Genomic DNA, 22,382 nt, shown 5'->3' on the forward strand with positions numbered 1-22,382 from the left:
ATGAGGTCAACCAGTCTTTCATCAAACCCCATCTTTATCATCAGTGCAGCGAGAAAATTCCACTCCACCCTATCATATGCTTTACTCATGTCTGTTTTAATAGCCATAAAGTTTTCCCTACATCTTTGGTTCGTCCTCAGCGCGTGGAAGTTTTCTTGTGCTATCAAGATATTGTCAGTAATCAAGCGTTTTTCCACAAAAGCAGATTGTGTCTCCGAGATCAACCTCGGGATAACCCTCTTAAGTCTCTTGCATATAAGCTTCGATATAATCTTGTAGCTAACATTGCACAGGCTAATGGGTCTGAATTCCGTCATGTCCCTCGGCTTCTTCTTCTTGGGGATGAGGCAAATATTTGTCTGGTTCAACAACGGGTCAAAACTACCCGTCGTGAAAAAATCACGCACGAGTCTAATGATATCCTGGCGCATCTCCTACCAAAATCTCTGGAAAAGCTTGCTAGTCATACCATCTGGTCCAGGAGCTTTATCAGGGTTTATATCAAATAGGGCTCGTCTGATCTCTTGTTCTGACGGTACTTCTAACAGTAACCTATTGTCAGCTTGAGTAACCTTCTCAGAAATATAACGGAGAGGGGTATCTAGCTCTGTCGGCGATGAAGTCGAGAAAAGGTCACGAAAATATTGAACAGCAACATTCTCCACTTCGATCTCACATGCGATTATCTTGTTTATAGTTATGAAATAAATCATTTCATTTCTGTACCTACAGTTCCATACTTGTACTAAACTCTTTTTTCTCCTTATACAGTTCCACTAGATTTTGACTCGCGCTTTTGAAGCGCGGGATATTTTACGATGAAAAATTTCACTAATAATTTAATAAATATTTTGGTTATTTTTAAAGAGTGTTTATTTAAAATATTTTTGCATTTAAATCAGTATTTTTAAATTCAACCCGATTGTGATTATACCGGTTAATCCGGAGATCTGACAATTCAATTTATGTTTTTAAAATATTCATATTAAAAAATCACTAAAACCCGAGACTAACCGATTGAATTGATGGATGGCCGATATGTAATCTAATTGGATTTAAATTGTAATAGTTTCATAATTTGTAATCTTATAATCGAAATTTTAAAGTTCACTATTTTACAATTTATGAAATTATGACGTTTCTACAAAATTTTAAAGAGAAAATGATAGATATAAAATAACTAAGATTAATTATTGTATTATTTGAAACATTGATAGTAGTATAAAATATATATTGTTTGGAAACATTGATAGTAGTATAAAGAAATAAGTATATTGTTTGGAAACATGGATAGTAGTATAAAGAAAGGAACATTAGTGACTTAATTTATGTTTAACTATAAAGTATAAAGGTGTATATAATTTAAAAACTTACAAAATAAATGTTAGGTCCAACATAATGTTTATGTTTTGATAAGATAGATACTTGTACTAAACTATAGAGCACTATATAAAGAGAAATATCTTCAAAATATTTTAGGTTGCAAAGAAAAAATTAGAAAATAACAAAAATAATATTTATAATTAATTAACAAGTATTTGTTTGCAATTATAATTACCTGACTAGTATATAAAATTTCAAATCATGATTTATATGAAAACCATGTGTATACATAACACCTTTGTCTAAATTAATGTGAATACATAATTCATACGTACATATATACATTTAATAAGAGAGGTAGATTAATCAAGCAATGTTGGTTGGTTGGTTGTACAACATACTAACTTCATTAATTTTCGACGTACTATATACATTACATAACTAGAGCAAGTACCTATGTTGTTTTTGTTACTTACAAGACAGACAAAACATCTATCCAACTCTTCACTCTTTTAATTGTGCAATGCAACATTATGCAATGGATGAAGCTAGGAACATGCTTCAAACATGCCCAACAATTTTAGCTGAATTATCCGCCTACTTGCTTAAGTTATGTATACATATACATTTACAGGTTTTTAAATATAAATTTTAGAATCTGATACATTTAAAATCTTTGATATACACGCGGTCAATTGAAGAATGTATGTGATGAAATCGATTATGGCATTGAACAAAATGAAACCACCCTAGTAGAAGGACCTCGTTTCATTTTTTAAATCAAGAGAGAACAATTCGTCTCACCTTCTAATAGTTTATTTGTTATCTTAGTTTGAAAATTGACAAGCAGAAGTGATCATGCAACCGGTCTGCGTAAAGCACTTTACTACCCTTATAGATAACGTATTTCCTTCCTTTCTTGACATTCAAAAGACCCATTATATCAAATAACAAAGTATGACTTCATGTGTAACAATTGTCAAAAGAAAATTTTTCCTTCCAATTTTTTAATACCCGTCCAACTACAAAAGTCTAGGCGTGACGAGTTAAAATATAAAGTAACTCGAATTTTCCATTTAGCATTTTTAATTAGTGTTACAGAGATAATATTTCGGTGTAACGTTTAATCATATACCGGTACGATATATTGACTAATTGGTCAATTATATAGGGCCATACCAAGAAACTGTCATTGTTTATAATCCATAATGCTAGCTGAGATGTTCCCAATATATGATTAGTATTTATCAGTTTATTATACAAATCGCGTGAGAACTCACCTGATTTAAATATTAAAACTCAGATAAACGATTTAAAAAAAACAAATTAAGGACATCATTAAGGGAATATGTACAGCTAAAACAGCTATCGTCACAAGGCAGTCGCTAAAAACCTGGCACCGACTTAAACCGACTAACACGTGATCGGTGATGCTAACTAAATCTCTAACGTTGGTTTTCAAAAGAAATCGAACGCCGCTGGTTTGCTACCTCTACCGCCAAACGTCGCCGACTTCTTCGGTCTTCTGACGTCGGAGGGAATCTCCGGCGGAGTCATTGTACGGATGAGCGCAAAGTTTAGACCCTTGAAAAACGGATGCACTTTCACCTCCGCCGCGCCTCGCCGTGACCCGAGTCTTTTACTCGGATCCTTGTTGAGCAACCCGGAGATCAAACTCCGAGCGTGAAGCTCGAACATCGTCGCCGGAGAATCCGTCGGAAAACTCAACGGTCTTTTCACTATGTTACGTAGGATGACGTCATTAGTCGGAGCGGCGAACGGAGTCCGGCCGTATATGATCTCGTAGAGGAATACTCCGAAGGCCCACCAGTCGACGGCGTTTCCGTGGGACCCACCGGAGGCAACTTCAGGTGCAACGTACTCGTGAGTTCCAACAAAGGAACCGGACCGGGCGGTGACCGGTTCAGCCACAAAGAGACGGTTCGGTTCAAGCGTCTGAACCTTTTTGGACCGCAAGACGCGGTTGAAAAGCCTAGCGAGACGAGTGAGCCGACGCGGGGAAGAACGGGGTTGATTCTCCGGCGTGGATGAGGAGGATTCGACGGCGGCGATTGAGTCGGAGCATAAGGAGAGGTCAAAGTCAGAGAGCATGATGTGACCGTCGGATCTAACTAAGATATTTTCAGGCTTGAGATCTCTGTAGATGATACCCAACATGTGTAGATATTCTAACGCCACTAGAACTTCAGCCGCGTAAAATCTGTTACAGTTACAAACAAAAAAAAAATTAATTCTATAAACATGTAACAGAAAAAAAAAGAATCATAAATTATTCTTAAATGTGATTGGTTGAAAAAGACACTTCATGACATATTCAAAGAACTGGAAAAAGCCGACATGATTAGAACAGGTCTGTTATTACAGAAGAACATAACAAAAGATGTACAGAGTCAATGCATGCAGGTTCGTACACTTTGTCTGAATTTTATATAATTTTAAATTTTGAATTTAATTTATTTTACCTTGCGGAAGAGAGGGAGAATCTGTTGTGAGGCTGTTTATGACGGAGAGAATGCAAGTCTCCGCCGGAGCAATACTCCATGACGATGCAGGAGAAATGCGAAGCTTCAAACTCGGCGTAAAGAGTCGGCAGAAAGGGATGGTCGAGCATCTTCAAGATCTTTTTCTCCATCTCTGCTCTGTGCATCTTATTCCTCATCGCGAGAGCCTCTTTGTCCACGACTTTCATCGCGAAATACGAGCTCCGGCTCTCTTTTTGGTCTCCGGCGAGGCGGCATAGGTATACGGTTCCGATATCTCCTGCGCCGATGCGGCGCATGAGGTGGAAATCTCGGAACGTTAGGCCGTTTTTCCGCCGCCGTCGGATCTCTGAGTAAGCGAAGTCGGAGGATCTGTGGGGTTTGAGAGAGAGGGGACTCTCTTCCTCGGGGATCGTCGCGGTGGTTGACGGCGGCGCGTCGAAAGATAACCGGCTGAAGCTGCTGCAGCTCTCTGTTCCGCTGCTAATCGGCGAGTTTGTTGTATCTAAGCTCATATCGCCGTCTGATTCTAGTAACATGGTCGGAAATAAAAGTAAAAGATCAAGAAATGTGTAGAGAAGTAAGAGTCTGGAAGAAGTGTTTATGAATGAGAAAGAAGAGGAAGATTTTGAAGTTGAGAGAGTTGGTGTGGGGGTATTTATGCGTGGGGGAGGTGTTAGAAAAAAAGAACTGTAACAGTAAAAAGCTCCTTTTTAACAGTGGTTATTTATTATGTCAAGACTTTTTACTTGATTGTTACTTTTCAACGCCGCGTGAAATGAGAGCAAAGAGACCTTGATGACGTACGAGGATAAGACACGTGTAGACGCTGGCACGTGCCTCAAGATGCAGCAGCAGTAGTAGGCCTGGGCATTCGGGTCGTCGGGTCGGGTTCGGGCCGGGTCCTTTCGGGTCCGGGTCTTTCGGGTCTAGGAGTTTAGGACCCAATAGGGTAATTTCAAATTTTCGGTTCCGGGTCGGTTCGGGTTGTACCGGGTTTGGGTCGGATCGGGTCTTATATAATTGGACCCATTCGGGTAACTAGAATTTATTGGTTCGGTTCTGGGTCGGGTTCGGGTCGGGTTCGGTTCGGGTTCAACCTAAAAAATACCTAAAAATACAAAAAAAAATCTGAAAATATTAATATATCCGAAAATATTTGACATTTTATTTAAAATTAGTGTTTTTATTATATTAAAATGTGTATATATACTAAACTATGCGAGATAGAACAATAGTTGGTTGTCTCCTAGGGGCTGACCCCTTTGCTATGTAGACAAATAACCCGTCTTCGACTCCCTATTAATTCATTTTATTTAATTTATATTATTAACTCGGGTACCCGCCGGGTTTCGGGTTTGGGTCGGGTCGGGTTCAAAACCCGCGGGTCCTCTACAACAAGACCCGATAGGGTAATTTGATCGGGTCGGTTCCTACCCGGACCGGGTTTTTTCGGGTCGGTTTCGGGTCGGATCTTCGGGTCCGGATAAAATGCCCAGGCCTAAGCAGTAGCTTCCTTTCGGGTTGTTTTACATAGAGAATAATGTTTCGTTAATGGGTTTGTTAACAATTGATTCATATAGGTTAATTTTGAAGATTATAGATATGAATTCCGAAAATAACATCATAGAAACAGTTACACAAACCATAAGTATACGTATTATAGTCAGTTTACTGTTTCTAGTCATTCGATACTCGTATTCTAATTAATATACCTACTATAGACATACCTAATTATCATTAAAGACGATCCAGAGGGTGGAAGGGACCCAACCTATATATACTAGATGTCGTTGGCTTTGTGTGGCTTCATATTATGATGTTAGGTTCCATGATTTGGTTTTGGATCCAAGAAAAATTGTTTGGATGTTAGGTTCGGGTCTGGTTGATTCTATTACTGTAAATGTGAGATGTCACTTACCCAATTTTTGTTTGATTCCGAGCTACCTCCTACATATTGTGTGTGGTGTTGACGTACAACTTCTCTCAAATATTGGGGGGTTGATCACTGAGTCTGAGACCGGATTTTTGTTCTTCAGTTTACTTTAATTATTGTTATTTTCGACAAGACACTTGTATCTAAATTCTTATTCCCAATTTGAATAACGTGTTTGATACTAATAACTATACAGTCGATGTTTTCATAGTGTTCAATGCGTGTTAGCTTGAATTTCTGAAGTGAACTAGAAAAAAAAAACGAACCACCCCTGTTACAAAGTGTAGGCTTTAATGTGCTTTTGGCAAAGGCTTTGATATTGTCAACTTAAATGAATGGGGAATAGAGGGGAGGTAGCTTAATTTTCATGCACGACCAAATTGTTCCATAAAGCCTTAGAAAAATGGGAAAACATAAATTTCCATAACGCATATGATTCAGTTGGGCGTATATTGCATATGCTTCTCTCCTTGGCTACCCTAAAAACACGTTTTTAACTACTATATTATTTCGATTCTAGTATTTTATGATTTTTTTTCTTTAAATGTAAACATTTTTAAGGTTATAGATCAGTTTCCCTAAATTTCAGTTTTAAATTTATATCTATACTAATCATAAACTAACATCTTTTCATAAACTGATTGAAATATTTGAGATAATTGTTTGATTGTTACACCAAGAAAAAGTTATTTGTTTGTTTACCATTTAGACCAAAAAAAAAATTGTTTGATTGTTTGGTGGAAGAGGGCCAGAGTCGTAATTGTGTCATCTAAGACAAAGAGACAAAACAGAAATGACCTCTGGACTCTTGTTTCCATTAAATCCCAGTAGATATTCCCTTCCTCGCTGGTTCGTAGAGACAGCAACTGTTGCGTTGCTTATATATTCCCAGGCTATTAGCAAAGTGTTTTTGGTCACTGCATTAACTATATCCTGAACTTGCACTAACTAAAAAACTACATCGAATGACTTCTGTCTTGGACGTACTGTATCTGATGGGTCCATTTATTTTACGGATCTTTCCCACATCAGCCGATTACTTCTCCCTTCGAATCTTTTTTTAAAGCTTATCATACGATTTAATCCGCTTATTTTGGTTTTAAAATGGTACTAATATATTCTATAATGGATGATGTATATGAACTAATGAAAGGCTTTACTTCTCCTAAGTGGATCCTTTAATGAGAATATTAAAGATAGGATCGTAGAAACATGAAGGGGGTGTATTCAACTGGAGGTTATTGGAACTAGAATTTAGAAAGAATTTAATGATTTTAGAAGTTGACAGATTTTTAAAAGTTTAGGAGATTTCACAAATGTTTTCTAAATTTCTATCAAATATTTTGTATTGATTTCTATAGATTGTTATTGATTATTAATAATTTGCACAATGTAGTTTTTAAAAAAAAATCCTTTTAAGGTAATATACAAAAATATTGTAGAAATTTTCAACAATGAATTTCGGTGAGGCACTATTAGATTATCGTTTGGTGTGTTCACATAGACAAATGCATTTTATGGTTTTGATTCTTTGTTCTTTGATTTGTTATAAAAATAGTCATTTTTTTTATCTTCATACTACATGGTAGATTTTTAACAGTCTTGTTTTCATTGACATTTTTTTTGAGACATCACTATTACAAACGAAAGATTATGTTAGAATACACCAAATATGAAACTAATCGACAAAGAAATCTTTTGGATATCACATGTCAAACAAGAAAAATATATCATACTGTATGGAAATGTTTTTATTAGTACACAAATTTCAGAAATATTATGAGTAGACATGGTATTTTCAAAGTCTAGGTTATGAGTAAATATATAAAGAATTTAACTCCCAATAACCATAGAATTTAATAGAATAACAAAATCAATAAAAAACTAAACTTTTTGAATAACAAAAGATTTGAAAAGTCTTTAAACCAATAACAATGGATTTTGGAAAGATTTTTAAAATCCATAAACCAATAACCATGGATTCTTAAAATTTTATAATTCCTTAAAAATTCTTAAACCAATAACCCCCTAAGAGTTTGAAGTGATTTGTATTAAAATGACAAATCCACTGTTATTCAAACGTGGATTTCAAAAAACACTTTAAAATCCAGTGTTATTGAACTTGACATTTTATAAAACACTCTGAAATCCACCGTTATTGAACAAAATTTAAGTTAGAGATTTTAGAGTGTTTTAAGTGTTTCTAGAGTGTTTGAGGGGATTTCTTTTGTTATAAAAATAAAAATACAAATCACACTGTTTTAGATGAGATTCTAGAGTGTTTTAACAAAAGTCACACTAAATTCTCTAATTCTTCTACAATCATCTAAAAACTCATTAAAAACTAAATCACTTTAAATTTCAGATTCAATACACCCCCGAAGAGATTAACTAAAACTGTGCAAGTAATTAAAGCATAGGATGTGAGGAAGACGCGCGGCAACATTAAGGAACTGCGGGTCCATTCCTCTCTGAGGCGACGGGTTTCGGGTCCAAGCATAAATTGGAACCTAGTAAATAATTTGCCCTAATTTGTTTGGTTCATTGTTAAGGACAAAATGGAAATAAATCCCTGAAATATTATTGATTGATCTTTAAGAAGACACATGCTACCAAACCAAAAAAAAATATCCGTGAATAGAATAGCAGATCTTGCAAATAGTTCGTTTCTTGAAGTAATATTTTACATTTTCTCACCATTACCATTATGCAACTTTTTATCATTGGTTGAGATTATTTCGGTCAGGTAATAAATATTATTTATATATTTTCAAAAAATATACATGAGAGAGATTTCAATTGATCAGGCATATGAATATATAGATCTAAATATTTAGATCCAAAAAATAAAAATATCAAATCTTATCTTTTGACTGAAATTAGATTAGAATTTGAATTCCATACACACAGTTTTCTTGATTTTAGTATTCACTAGTAATATGTATAAATAAATACACAATTTTGTTTTCACTATTGTCGCATCGAATCTTAAACTTTAAATTATGACTAGATTTTGACCCGCACGCCCGTGCGGGTGTATTTTTTATAAAATGTGTGTTTTATTTGTTTTTCATGTCAATATTAGAATTTGGCAAAAACTCGAATCCAAAAATCAAACCGATCCCAATCCAAAAAGAAGGACCAACCTGAACCAAAAATGATTAAATATCCAAATTATTCAAAATTTTGGTATTTTAGATAACTAAAACAGAATCCAATCCGAACAGAAGTATTTTAAATACGCGAATGTATTTGAAAAAAAAATTATATACTTATATATATTATTTTTTAGATTTAATGTATATAAAAAACATCCATAATATATATGGTACTTTTAAGTTGGTTTAAATAATTTAATATATATATAAGTAGTCAAATGTAAATACTTAAAATAGTTAAAGTATACTCAAAACACCAAAAATACTTAAAATAATTATTGATTCTCTATCCAAATATTTAAATCAAACCAATTTATATATTGAGTTTAGGTATTCTGATATATGTTATTAAAATTTACATGTAATATATTATTTTGAAAAATTTAAAGTATATAATGAACTTTAAAAATAATTTAAATGGGTTATCCGAACCCGAACGAACCAGCAAAGATCTGAATAGAATCCGAATCAAATTTAGAAATATCCGAATATGACTGAAATCTTTGACCTCAGGAAACTCGAAACCCAAACAGACCCGAACCAAATACGAATGGGTATCCGAAAGTCCACCTCTAATTCACAATCTATTTTTTTCCTTTAAAAACAGAACAAACATATAATTAATAGTATTTTATACAAACTATCACATAAATAATCACATATATTATATTTTTAAAATTTAATGTGAAATATAAAAATCATAATTTAAGCCGGTATATGAAATTTGACTATGTATTGTATTTTTCTTAAATATATTGAAAACATTTTTAATAATGGTTATTATAAAATATTTTAGTAAAAATATTTTTTTTTAAATATGTATATTTTGAATCAGTTTTTGATATAAATAAACGTTAAATTATTATTTTGATTTGAAATATATATATATAATTTTTAAATTTTGTTTATGATTATTTTAGACAAATGATATTTTTTAGATAATTAGATTAGCTCATTTTCGTATATTTCAAAGTTGATCCAAATAGATTGTTTCTCATAATATAATAGATTTCTTTTTTTTAATAACATAAATCCATTATTTTCTTAAAAAATATGTTATCTATGTTTCCAAATAACATTATTTCTTTTTAAGACTGCTATTTAAGTTTTCAAATAAACATATTTCTTTTTTAAACGGTTGTCCATGTTTCCAAACAAACCTCTTTTTAAAATTACTATACATGTTTTCAAACACACTTAATTTGTACTTCAATTTTAATAATATAGATAATAAAAATTCGAATATACACACAACATATAAGGAATATATATGATTTTTGCAAGTTTAAATGAAATAATATGCTGATTGTGTTAATTAATAAATATCTGTTCTGATTATATTGACATCGTAGAAATAGGAAAAAATCTTTGGTTGTTATTTTGTTTCCAATTCTTTGGAATATTGTGTTAAGATTTCCTGCAGTTAATGTTGTTTGAGTAGAATTAGGAATCATATTTAGGAATCACGATATTGTAGTAAGAAAAGAAAATAATTAAATCCATAAGTCAGAATTTAAATAAAAGTGTAAATCAGTAAACCACAAAACCGATAAACCATATCATGATTAAATCGAAAATTGTCAAAATAAGAAATTAGGTATATCATAAAATCGGTAAACCACAAAACCAATAAACAATACCATGATTAGATCGAAAAATTGTTGATCATAACAATTTAGGTATATCATAAAATCGGCAAACAAACTTTTTTTTGGTAGGAAGAAACAACAGACAGCTTTATTATGATCAATCATTTGGTTAAAGGTGTACATGATATTTGGTTTATGATCAATCATTTGGTTATAAATTTATAAGATTATTGGCTTACGTTTCTTTATGTTTACATGCAAATTATTTTTGAATAATATAAGACATGTGATCACATAAGTATTTAGTTTCTGTACCGGACAGATTGGTTTAGTAAATAGAATAATGATTTATTTGGTTTAGTTTCAGTATTGGTATTTAATTATATAAGGGAAGTTCAGTCAAAAAAAAAAATTATATAAGGGAAGTGATGGTTCATAATAAATAATTCGAATCTGTACCGAACGGATTGGTGCAACAAACGTGAGAAATGATTTTTTGGTTTGCAAAATTAATGGGAAAACAAAATATAAAACTATAGAATTTTGAAGAGTGGCATAGGTTGGTAATTATTATGGAAAAATTAGGGTGAAATACTAAATGTACTTCAGTTTTAATAGTTTAGATGATTTTATGGAACAATGTAACTTCAGCAAGACTGATTTTGAGCACTGTCGGACAAAACTTTTTTTTTGATATTCAGCTTTTTTTTAAACTATCGTTACAAAATTGCTGATTTTTAAAAATAAGATCAAATTGAAGTATTTTTAATCTCTTAAATCTCAAATCCTACTCCGAAGTTCAATTACCATATCTTTTCATATTAGCTATATAAACACACCTATGTTCCCATAAACATGTTCTCATAAACATTCTCCAGCAGAAATACTTGAACAAATATATTATTAGCCTCCACGTTTTGTTAGCTTCTACTAAAATGTTATTTTAATATAGTTTCTGATAGGTGGCATTAAAATTGTGTGTATCAGGAAATTTATGCATTAGGTTAAGAGTGGAATCTAGGTGATACATAACACTCTTTTTGGAAGTTTGAGTGTAAATAATTTGGTTTCTGAACACTATTTCGTTTGTTCGTGTACCATCGTTTTGTACAATTTTCATATATAATTTTAGTGACTGATTTCGTAGAAGATACTCCCTCCATTTTAAAATATACATATTTTAGATTTTTCATATATATTAAGAAAACACATTAAAATTTGATTGTATATACATTGATTTTTGTGAATAATAATTTCTCAATAAATTTAGCTAATAGAAATTCAATAAACACCATTAACCTTTTTTTTTGAAATTTATAATTTCTCATTAAATAATATATTAAAAAATAAAAAAATATCTTTTTGAAACAATTTTCTTTTCTATAATATTGATATTTCTGAAACGGAGGAAATACTAAACTTCTTACCATCATCACAATATATTACCAATCAAATCTATAATTATCCAGTAATGATATTTTGTCAACTAATATAGAAATACCTGCACCAAATTTAAGCAAAAGTTAATAATAATTATATTCGTGAAATGGAAAATAACTTCAAAACATATCTATTGGAAATGCAATTGTGGAGGGAAGCGATTAAACTAGAATATACAGGAAGCAAGCCCCACGAGTTTGTTAAAGAAAGTTGGGTACCATAAAAAGTGCAGCAGAAAGTGTAATAAAATTGGTACTTTATTAAAATTATATAGTTCACCATGACGAATTATTTATGTTTCTCATGAACGATGCCTAAAATAATAGATTAGATACATGTATACACGTTTTATGTAAAAATGGATATACATGTATATACACACTCCATTGTCACATTCTGTAATATATACACATATAAACAAAGACATTGCAAGTGAATTGCTCGTGGACATGTCAAAACTAAAGATTTAGAATGATTAATATAATAATTGATACATATATACCCACTAGTCACTGCGTATGCATATAGGTGTGTATCCTTTTAATTTGTTAGTGCTGAAGAATAACAGAAAATCGTTAAGACTTTTCTTTATGAAAGTGACCCATATCATATAACTTGTTTGATATCAATTGGGAAATTAACCAATAATTTCTAAATCAATATTAAGAACGTCCACATCATCGTCTAAAAATGGTCACATGGCATGTGTGACAATTTTATATATATCTGGACTCCGGCACGACTAAGACGAGTAGGGTTTCATCAAATACGATGATAATCATTTAAGGACGGTTCACCTCTTACGGTGAACTTTCTAATTCACCTCAATATTCTACACCAACAAAAGTTTCATATAGGATTAATGAAAAAAGAAATATTTTTTTTAAGAAAAAAAAAGAAAACAAGTGAAAAAAATAAAAGACTTCTCTCTTAACAATGAAAGATAACATCTCCTTCTTCTTTATCCCCGCAAAGAAGATATGAAGCTTTGTTTGTCAAGTTTGAACATCCAATTCTATACTTTTAAATCCAATTTTGACTTTACCTTCTCGAAATCATATCAAACCATGTTCTTTTATAAGATAGAAAGAGAAGTTTGTGTCTGTAAAAGCAGAACCGTTAAAGACGAGGAAGATGATGATATGGGTTTCTAAACCCCAGAACCAAATCGTAGATTCTAAACCCAAATCGTAAATCTTAAACCAAATCCTATTTAGACGTATTGAGTTTGAGTTTAGAGTTTATATTTTGGGCTTAGGATATAGAATTTTGATTTAGAGTATAAAATTATATTTGAAAGCACAGAGTTGGAGACTCAAAAGCTTGACAAACGAAGCCTTCATATCTTCTCTGGAAGTTAAGAAGAAAAAGAAAGAGCCGATGTTTTTATTTTTGTTTCACCTGTTTTCTTTTTTCTAAAAAGAAAAAAAAATATTTCTTTTCTCATTAATATTACATGGCATTTTAATTGGTATAGAGAGTTGATGTGTTAATTTTTGACCCTCTTAATTTCTTAAAATCGACGGTGACAATGTTATATATGATGATTTCTCTTGTAATTGTACTTGTCATACCATATTTTTAACCAGTTACACTATTTCCCAAGAATTTGTTTTAATGATGCGATTTATTATATTAACTTATATATTATTATTTTTGATAAATAATACTGAGAAAAAGAATTTTTATATGAAAAAAATCTCTTAAAATCGAGCATGGCATGAGATAAAAAATCTATTTAATGTATATAGAGGTATACTGATATTGGAAATAGTTGACTCCAAAGTAAATTTGGTGAAACAAATAAAAACTATAATATTATAGATTGTGATTAGACCATATATGTTTTCAAAATTTCTTTACATCTATGAAAGAAATATTTTTTAATATGTGATTTAAAGAAAACTGATACATGTTAAGTCTTTTTTTCTTTTTCAAAAGAGCATTATTTTCACTAAAAGAAATCAAACAACCTTGATGATTATTACAAAAAGCACTACCAGTAAGAAATTGTTAGAAATGAAATCTGAAAAGCACACAAATGTAAAAGAAAAATCTTTTCATCCGCAATAAAACTATCTCCAACCCACCCTTATTTTCATCTCTATATTCCCATAAAATAGAATTTTTTATTATATAGATGGATTTGCTCCAATGTATATCTATAGAATAGAGTTTCTCTATTTAGAGCATCTCCAAAAAGATACTCTATTTTAAAATTTGCAAAGCTTCATATTTGAAATTTTAAACTAGTATTCTCCAAAAGCAAAACTTCAAAAGAATTTATATTTTATATTATGGTCTTTATATTTATGATACTTAATTTAAATTCATAAAACTTTATAAATAAATATCACATACAAAAAAAATATTTTAGAAATATTAATTAACAAAATGATACAGTAAATATATAATTTTACATAGAAAACATAATTAAATATTAAATTACAAGTAAAATACTACATTATTCTATAAAACAAATTCGTAATACTTCCATATATGATCAATTAGTGCATTTTTTAAGTTTCTTTTCTAATATTGTTTTTTCTAAATCTAGTTTTCAAAAAGAACTTATTTTAGAGTTTTATTAAATTTATTTGTAAAAATTAAAATTATAAAATCAATTTTGAAATATTTACGAGTTATAAAATTTGAAAGGATTGAAAAAAAAAATTAAAAAATATTTAAGAATCATAAATATAATATATTAATGTAAGAACAAAAATGCAATAAAAATATGAAACTTCAAATTTGAAAATACGAATAGTAACATTCTATATTTGAAGTTTCACTAAACAAAACTTCAAATTTAAAGTTTTGAAGTTTTTTTTTGGAGATAAAAAAACTTCATATTAAATTATAGAGTATCTTTTGTAGATGTTTTTATAAAAGAAAAGAAAAATATGCTATTCCACTTTTAAATATAGATATCAAAAGTAATATCTCTCTATATTTTATTTTAAAATATGTATACATTGGAGCAAATTCATCTTTATAATATAAACTTTTATTTTAGAAAGAAATATAAAAAAATATACATCAGAGATGCTTTAATATTCGGAAGACTACATGTTTACATTTTCATAATAGCGTTAGTACGTCCAAACACAAATACTAGTATGAAAATACTAGTGTATCTTAGACTAGTGATTTGAAAATGGTTTCTGCAAAGTGTATCTTAGACATTTTATTATCATTTTTGTATATATGCAACAAAATAGAAAAACTTCAAAATAATGTTTGTAAATGTGAAGGCGTACTTACTGTAAATTTAACTATACCTTTTCTTGAAAAACAAATCTATTAAGATTTGGTGTATATTTTATGTTGAAAACAAGGTTTAGAAAATAACTTTAATCACTAATAAAGTTAGTAAAGGTAGTTAAAGGTAAATCCCAACATGTGAGATCGTGTGGACCACATGGCATATAATTTTAAGCACCCTGGATTTGGTCTATACTAAATCGGTAAATTCAGACCAGGCACTGTTTGGCAGCTACTTAAAAAAACTAAAACAATCTATTTAGGTAAAAGGAAAAACAACAACCCTATAGCTGATAACACAAATCTCTAAACTAGGGTCGGGCAAATAAATGGAACCCGAAAATCCAAACTGAACCCGACCTAATAAATATGAATTTGAACCGATCCAAATCCGAATTAAAAGATTTTTTTGTGGTATTTTGAATTATGATTATTATCCGAACCAAACCCGAATCTAAATGAATATCCGATAGAACTCGAAACATTCAAAACCCCAAGAAGATCTTGTACCAAACATGACTTCAATTCCTAATTTGCATCCAAAATACACTAAGATATATTAAATATCAAAAATAGTTACCTATTATATGAAGGTTGATGATTGAATTATAGCATTTGAAACTTGAAGTTTTTAGATTTTTGGTTTTGTTTTCATTGAACAATGTTTTTCAGTTCATGAGAACTTGATTTCCATTTAAGGTTTTCATTTATTTGGTTTTATTTCTATCAATAAATATGTTTACCTTTCGTTTGATTTTGAATGATCATGGTTGATATTTCTATCTTATTTTTGAATCGATTTTACTTATGTTTTTATTATAAAATAGATACAAAACAAGTATTTTAAAATCGAAGAACCAATTTTACTTATGTTTTGGTTACAAAATAGGCATGCATCAGTTATTTTAAAATCGAATTACTGATTGGGATCCAAACTCGAAAGTACATCGGGTTGTACCGGTTCTTTAAAGATTTATTAGTTCCCATCTGAACCCGATAAAACTTGAACTGGTCCCGAACCTAATTTTCATATAATCCGAATAGGGTTGATTTTGATAAATCCGAAAACTCAAAATCTGACCGGACAAAACCGCCCTATTGAAACCCCGAATGCCCGTACGGTACCTACTCTTAACCACGCTGAGAAACAGATCGGCAAGATCTCTAACTGTTTAAATATTTCGTCTCTAATTAATCTTTTAAGATTAATGCAATGTGATGTGTACTGGATCTTTAGCGTCTTACAACTAATTTATTCTACTTATTTATAACGGTCAAAAACTTAGAATTAAACCAACTTTGTTGGTAATTTACATCATCCGAACCGGTCAATATTATCATCAGAAATCAGTCAAACAATCTCATTATTACATAAACCTTTTGAATTGGTGATAGCAAAACTTAAAAAACAAATATATATGTGTGTGTATATATCTATTCTAGGTTTTACTTTTTAGCCCTGTTCTAAAACGCGGCCGCCTAGCCGCGTAATCGGCCGCGTTTACGTGATACGTGAGGTGACCGTGCCGTATAAGGCCAATCCGGTGGCATTCTACGGCAGTGCGATTTTATGCCGAGTAGAACGTAGAATTACATAACGCGCCCGAGTTACGTCTAAACGTGAATTCCTAAAAACGTAATTCTACGTGATCTCCCAAGTTGGCCCAACTTTTGTGGCCCATTCTCTCGCAGAGTTATTTGAAAAAAGTGTCTTTCTCTTCCAACAGAACACAATTGGTATCTGTCATAACCTATAAACTCTGTTCTGTGATTTTTTTTATCAATCGAAAGTAATCAAGAGCAAATAAATGGTTCCAAGCTTCTTTAGGTTGTTTGCGAAGCTTCATGAGGTTGTTAGCGAAGCTTCTTATATGCGTAGAGACTTTCTTAGTTAATTAGTGAAGGTTGGTATTAGTTTAGGTGTTTAGCGAATTTGTTTAGAGAAAAATGTGTTGAATTATACAAAGTTTTCTTTAAGTGTCGAAGTGCTGTATTTGTAGATCTTGTTTTCTGAATATATTTATAGGTGTCATTTGCTGAGTATATTTAGGTGTCTATTGCGGAGAATGCAAATAAAAATATTTTTGCCTCTTAAAATCTGATACCTAAAGTTTATAATAATAATATGTAGTTTATACACCTTTCTTGTTCAAACGATTTGAGAACGTTATATTCTTCTCTTTTTAAATCAAACAATTATGCTTTACCATCATATCTAGAAGAGAGTATAAATTGATATGTTGATGTTTCAGGTTATGATAGAATGGATAGTAATCCAGAGTGATTATATATTTTGCAGATCACTAAAGAAGAATATGATTAGAAGATACAAGCCTAGCTATTGTTTGTTCTTTCTCATGATTAAAAGCATGTATTTTTGTGATTTTTGTGAGTAAATTAGTTTTTGTGTGTTTGTATTAGATGTAAAATAAGAAACAGCAATTATAATAAATGATCTAACTTGTATTTGGTGAATCATTTGAATGTTCTAGATTTAAATTTACTAAAAATTACTCCCCGCGTACTCCCCGAGTTTATCCCGATTTTTAAGTAACTCGCTAGGCTTCGGGTTGCCGCACGGATAGCGCCTAGCGCGATTCCGAACAGGGCTTTTTAGTAATATTAGCATCGGAAAAATTGGACGGAAATTATTGCATGAAAAAAGTGAATAGACATTAGACGAAGACCTAGGCTACTTTTCCACCTTAATCGTCGAGCTAATCACGTTTTAATAGTTCGTGATGAATATGAGACAAATAATTAAACCACTTTCCTAGAAGATCATAATAGATGGAGGGAAAGACACTTAATTGGTGTACATTAGGGAAGTTACGTGAGGGTCAGAAGTTAGCACTTCTCTTGCTGTTGCTGTTATTATGATATTTTAACAAGTTAACTACAATAAGATTATAAATACGACTAATTAGTAATTTACAATTTAAATAATCAAGAGCGCCAACAGGCCGCCAATATTCCCGCTACCGTGTTAAGCCGACACACGGACATAATGTGTTTAGAGAACAGATTGAAATATTATATGGCACTAGTACGAAATGGAATACGTAACTACATAATAACCAACGCCATAAATAAAGAAAAGTAGTACATGATAATTAAGAAAAAAACATCTCTGATGTATATCTCTATATTTTCTTCTAAAATAATTTTCTTATTATAGAAGTAGTTTTACTTCATCCTACCTATAATAAAATTCTTCTATTTTAGAATAAAATAAAAATATACTACTTTTTATATATTTAGGAGTGAAAATAACATTTTCTATATTTCTTTTTGTTATTAGAAAATTTATATTATACAAGCATACATTAAAGTAAATTCACATTTATAAATATTCAAAAAATCCATTTTATAATAATGATTATATATTTTAGAGAAAAATAAAGAGATAAAAGTAGAAGTGGGTTGGAAATAGTCTAAAACATATAATATAAACTTATAATTAATAGTAGTACAAATGTTTTTTAGAGTTTTCAAATAGAAATGATCTCGTTCGAATATAACACAAATTAATAGATCTGTATGTTAGAGTAGATATTGTAGAGTTGTAGCCTTGTAGGCAAAGGCACCTAGAATTGGAAAATCAAAGAGAATCCAACTTTTCCCCTTGGAACTCTACAAATATGGTTTGTGATTTAATAAAAATACTGGAGTATCTTGATTGTATATTTTAATAATGTAATCTTTCCGATTGTTCCCATGTATCCTCCAATAATGTAATCTTTCCGATTAACGTCATGAATTGTTTCCACACCAAACCAATAGATTCTGCTGGGCCATTACTCTTTACATTACGAAAATAATATAACTTAAAATGTATGATGTCAACAATATATAGTGCAGCCAAACATATATTTTTTGGTAAAATATTAAATTGCTTATACCAAAATTTTTAGTTTTTGACAAAAAAACACAAAAACAAATAATGGATTATGCAAAACATAAACTAACACAAATAGACCTAAGCATCAAAATACCTAAACTAAAGAAGAGAAGCGAGCTCATGCCTAGATTTCAACGGAGCAGGGATGGACCAGAGGCAAGGCATGAATAGAGCAAGCAATCAGTCATCACCAGCTACTAGAGAGAAATATGCTCTCAACCTTGGAACACACGGTTTCTGCAGTTTATGATTAACTCAACAACATGTCTAATGAATCACAACCTGAACCTGTTAACTCACCCAACCAACCAGTCAAACATAGATTTTTCTTAGATATGATGTAAATCAAACTAATAACCATATACATAAATTATAATCAGAACGAGATTCGATTCGGGAGACAAACGTTTGCATCTTTTCTTTGTGTAAGTTATCAAGTAAGAATTTTTTTTGTTGACAAGAAGATATTACATATACTCCTATTATATGTAGGAGTAATATATCTCTTATTTTTAACCTAGCTTGGTAGTTGACAAAGAAAAAGTCCAGCTAAGGTTCATGGCGAATACTATTTGAACTTATAAGTTGTAATATTGACAACACAAAGTATCATATTGAGTCATGGCCTGTCTCTCGATTCGAAGCGAACCTTTTTCACTCATTTTGTTTCTTGATCATCTGATCAGTGATGTGGATCGTGGTCTACATGACTACATACTAACTTAAACATCATAGTGTCCTTCAAGATGTGATATTCAAAAATATTCTCCTTAGCCAATGCCATTAACTCCACTCGCATGATTTGATTTCAGCATTTTTTTCATGGACATCTCCCCACTCAACTGAAGTTGCGAGTTTGATAATTCGTTTTCAAGTTTCATCTTCATATTGTGTTATTTTGTTTAACACAATATGAAGATGAAACTTGAAAACGAATTATCATACTCGCAATTTCAGTTGAGTGGGGAGATGTCCATATAAAAAAATGCTGAAATCAAATCATGCGAGTGGAGTTAATGGCTAAGGAGAATATTTTTGAATATCACATCTTGAAGGACACTATGATGTTTAAGTTAGTATGTAGTCATGTAGACCACGATCCACATCACTGATCAGATGATCAAATTTGATGCTGAGACTTGTTTATTGTGAACCAAATTTTTAGAGCTCCATCATATTTGCCTCCACCTTGTTGTCTAGTAATGTCTATTCTTCTCCTCACTTCTTGTTGATGAAGTTTTAGTAATCGGGCTGAAACTTAGTTATGTTTTATAATATGTTACATATTAGTATATTACTAGTAATATATCTCTTACCATGAAACAGCGACCATCTCCTCTGTTGTCCAGAGCAGCTGGAACTTAGCTGACTCAACATTTTACTGTAGACTTACGTATATTTCTATAGACAGTTTAAAGAAATATACGTAAATCTATGGTAAAATGTAGAGAGTAGTGCGGCATTTTATAATATTTTCTATAATTCTCATAAATTTTTAAAAAATAAAATTTTGTTTATAATCATCAGTCACATAACCAAAGTGCTGAAATGTAAGAGAACATATAAAACTCTAATTAAGAAATTATTATTAATAGCGTTTGGATTTATTTCATTCTGTTGTTTTATAAATTTTTCTACAATTTCAAGAAATCTGTATGCCTATAAAATCATTCACATACATAAAAGTGTTGGAATGCAAGATAAAAGGTGATTAAAGAAACATATTTTATATAATAAAAAGGTGTTTAACTACTGGGATAAGATAACTCAATAAAATGTTTGTCCTCTAATCCAAATTTACATGTAATATTAAGGGGTATGAGGCAACTGTTTTCTTTTCCTTCTTAAAAAGACTGTATCGACTAAAGTTCAAAATAGTTGCCTCATACCCCTTAAACAAAACCAACCAAGTCCAAACCTTGCTTCATATTATGAAAGCCTGCTGCATCTTTTAGTTCTCCATTGTGATTACTAGTCCTGATTGTCACGTGTAGCCAATTATGCAACCCATTGCACGAACTACTTTGACATACATAATATCCTCCTCAATAGCAGAGCTGTTGACTGCTTTCAAAGAGCGTATCTCCACTTACAAGCATCAAGTCTCCTAAATCCAAATCCAAAATGCAATCAAGACCATTAAATTTCAGTAGAGTAATACTAAAAGAGCTTGATATTTACTTTGCCAATCATTGAACTTTTCTATTTCTATGTTGTTAAGAACACTGATTGTACAAATAATGTACATGTATGTTTCATTACATATGAGTCTCATGTTGACTTTGATCATCTTTGATTGAGTTCATTTCTAACCATAATTGGTTACACAATATGCATATGTTGTTTTCATACCATTCATTTTTCATATGAAACAAACTCATAGTATTAAAGATTCTCAACCCCAATACACCAATCACATGTTTCATTGGTTATGTATACGATGGTATCAAATCACTACACAATCTGAAGTTTAGTTATATTGTGTAAGTTGAAATTAGTATCCAAAACAATATCATAAATACATAAACGTTTTTGATGTTTCTTAAATTTTAAAAGAAAAAATGGACCACAAGGAAATATTGATTGAGATGCATGACGAATTAATGAAACTTTAAATCAATTATGGCCTATGTAAAACAAATAATATGCTTTTGAGTTTAGATGACTAAAAATTGTAATTAGTTATTTCATGTGGAGATCATGATTAAGAGGATTTAATTAAGATTTCCATAGATAATTTTGGTTTATTTAAATTTAGGTTTATGCTAAATGTACATAGAAACTAAAAATTGATTTTGTCTAATAATTGAGATCGTTAATTGCTGAAAAAATAAAGAGATAAAAGGACTCAGGGGAAAATAGCTTAGAACATCATTATTGGTGGACACATAAAAAAGTCCTTAGCTTTTTTTTTTTTGTCATGAAAAGCATAAAGGCAGCTCTTATATAGGGGTTTTTTCCCTATTTTCTCCTCGGTCCTCTCCCCTTTTCCCTTAAGGGCTAGCTTAAGGCCCTTCCAATATTGATGGTCTTAGATGACATAAGCTGAAGTACTCATCCCTAAATTATGTAATCTTTTGTTTGATCTGTATATTTAAACGGAGGCTACATGACTATTGTCTTGTTACCAAATAATTAGTTTTTTTTTTTAAATATCATATCGGTATTAACTGCAGCATTATTTTAACTATCATATCGATATTATGACACTGCAGCATCAAGTTTTTCGCTTAATGAAGCTGTAACTCTATATTAAGACACCTCACCAAG

The 22,382-nt window shown here is 31.0% G+C and overlaps 1 protein-coding gene across 1 annotated transcript; it reads right to left on the reverse strand.

Moving 5' to 3' along the window:
• Positions 1–2,544: 2,544 nt before the first annotated feature.
• On the reverse strand, positions 2,545–4,460 carry LOC108832520 (protein kinase PINOID). Its single transcript, XM_018606000.2, has 2 exons — positions 3,807–4,460; positions 2,545–3,544 (listed from the first exon to the last, which is right to left on the reverse strand). Exons 1-2 carry the CDS (start codon positions 4,361–4,363, stop codon positions 2,782–2,784), a joined length of 1,320 nt encoding a protein of 439 aa, XP_018461502.1. The 5' UTR covers positions 4,364–4,460; the 3' UTR covers positions 2,545–2,781.
• Between the last annotated feature and the right edge of the window lie 17,922 nt (positions 4,461–22,382).

The sequence above is a fragment of the Raphanus sativus genome, chromosome 4, assembly GCF_000801105.2.
Source record: "Raphanus sativus cultivar WK10039 chromosome 4, ASM80110v3, whole genome shotgun sequence".
Lineage (NCBI taxonomy): Eukaryota > Viridiplantae > Streptophyta > Magnoliopsida > Brassicales > Brassicaceae > Raphanus > Raphanus sativus.

Coding starts and splice junctions, on each gene's coding strand:
- LOC108832520 (XM_018606000.2), bottom strand. CDS start 4,363: ATGTTACTAGAATCAGACGGCGATATGAGCTTAGATACAACAAACTCG. Junction 3,545..3,806: donor TTCTCCCTCTCTTCCGCAAG/GTAAAATAAATT, acceptor TAACTGTAACAG/ATTTTACGCGGCTGAAGTTC.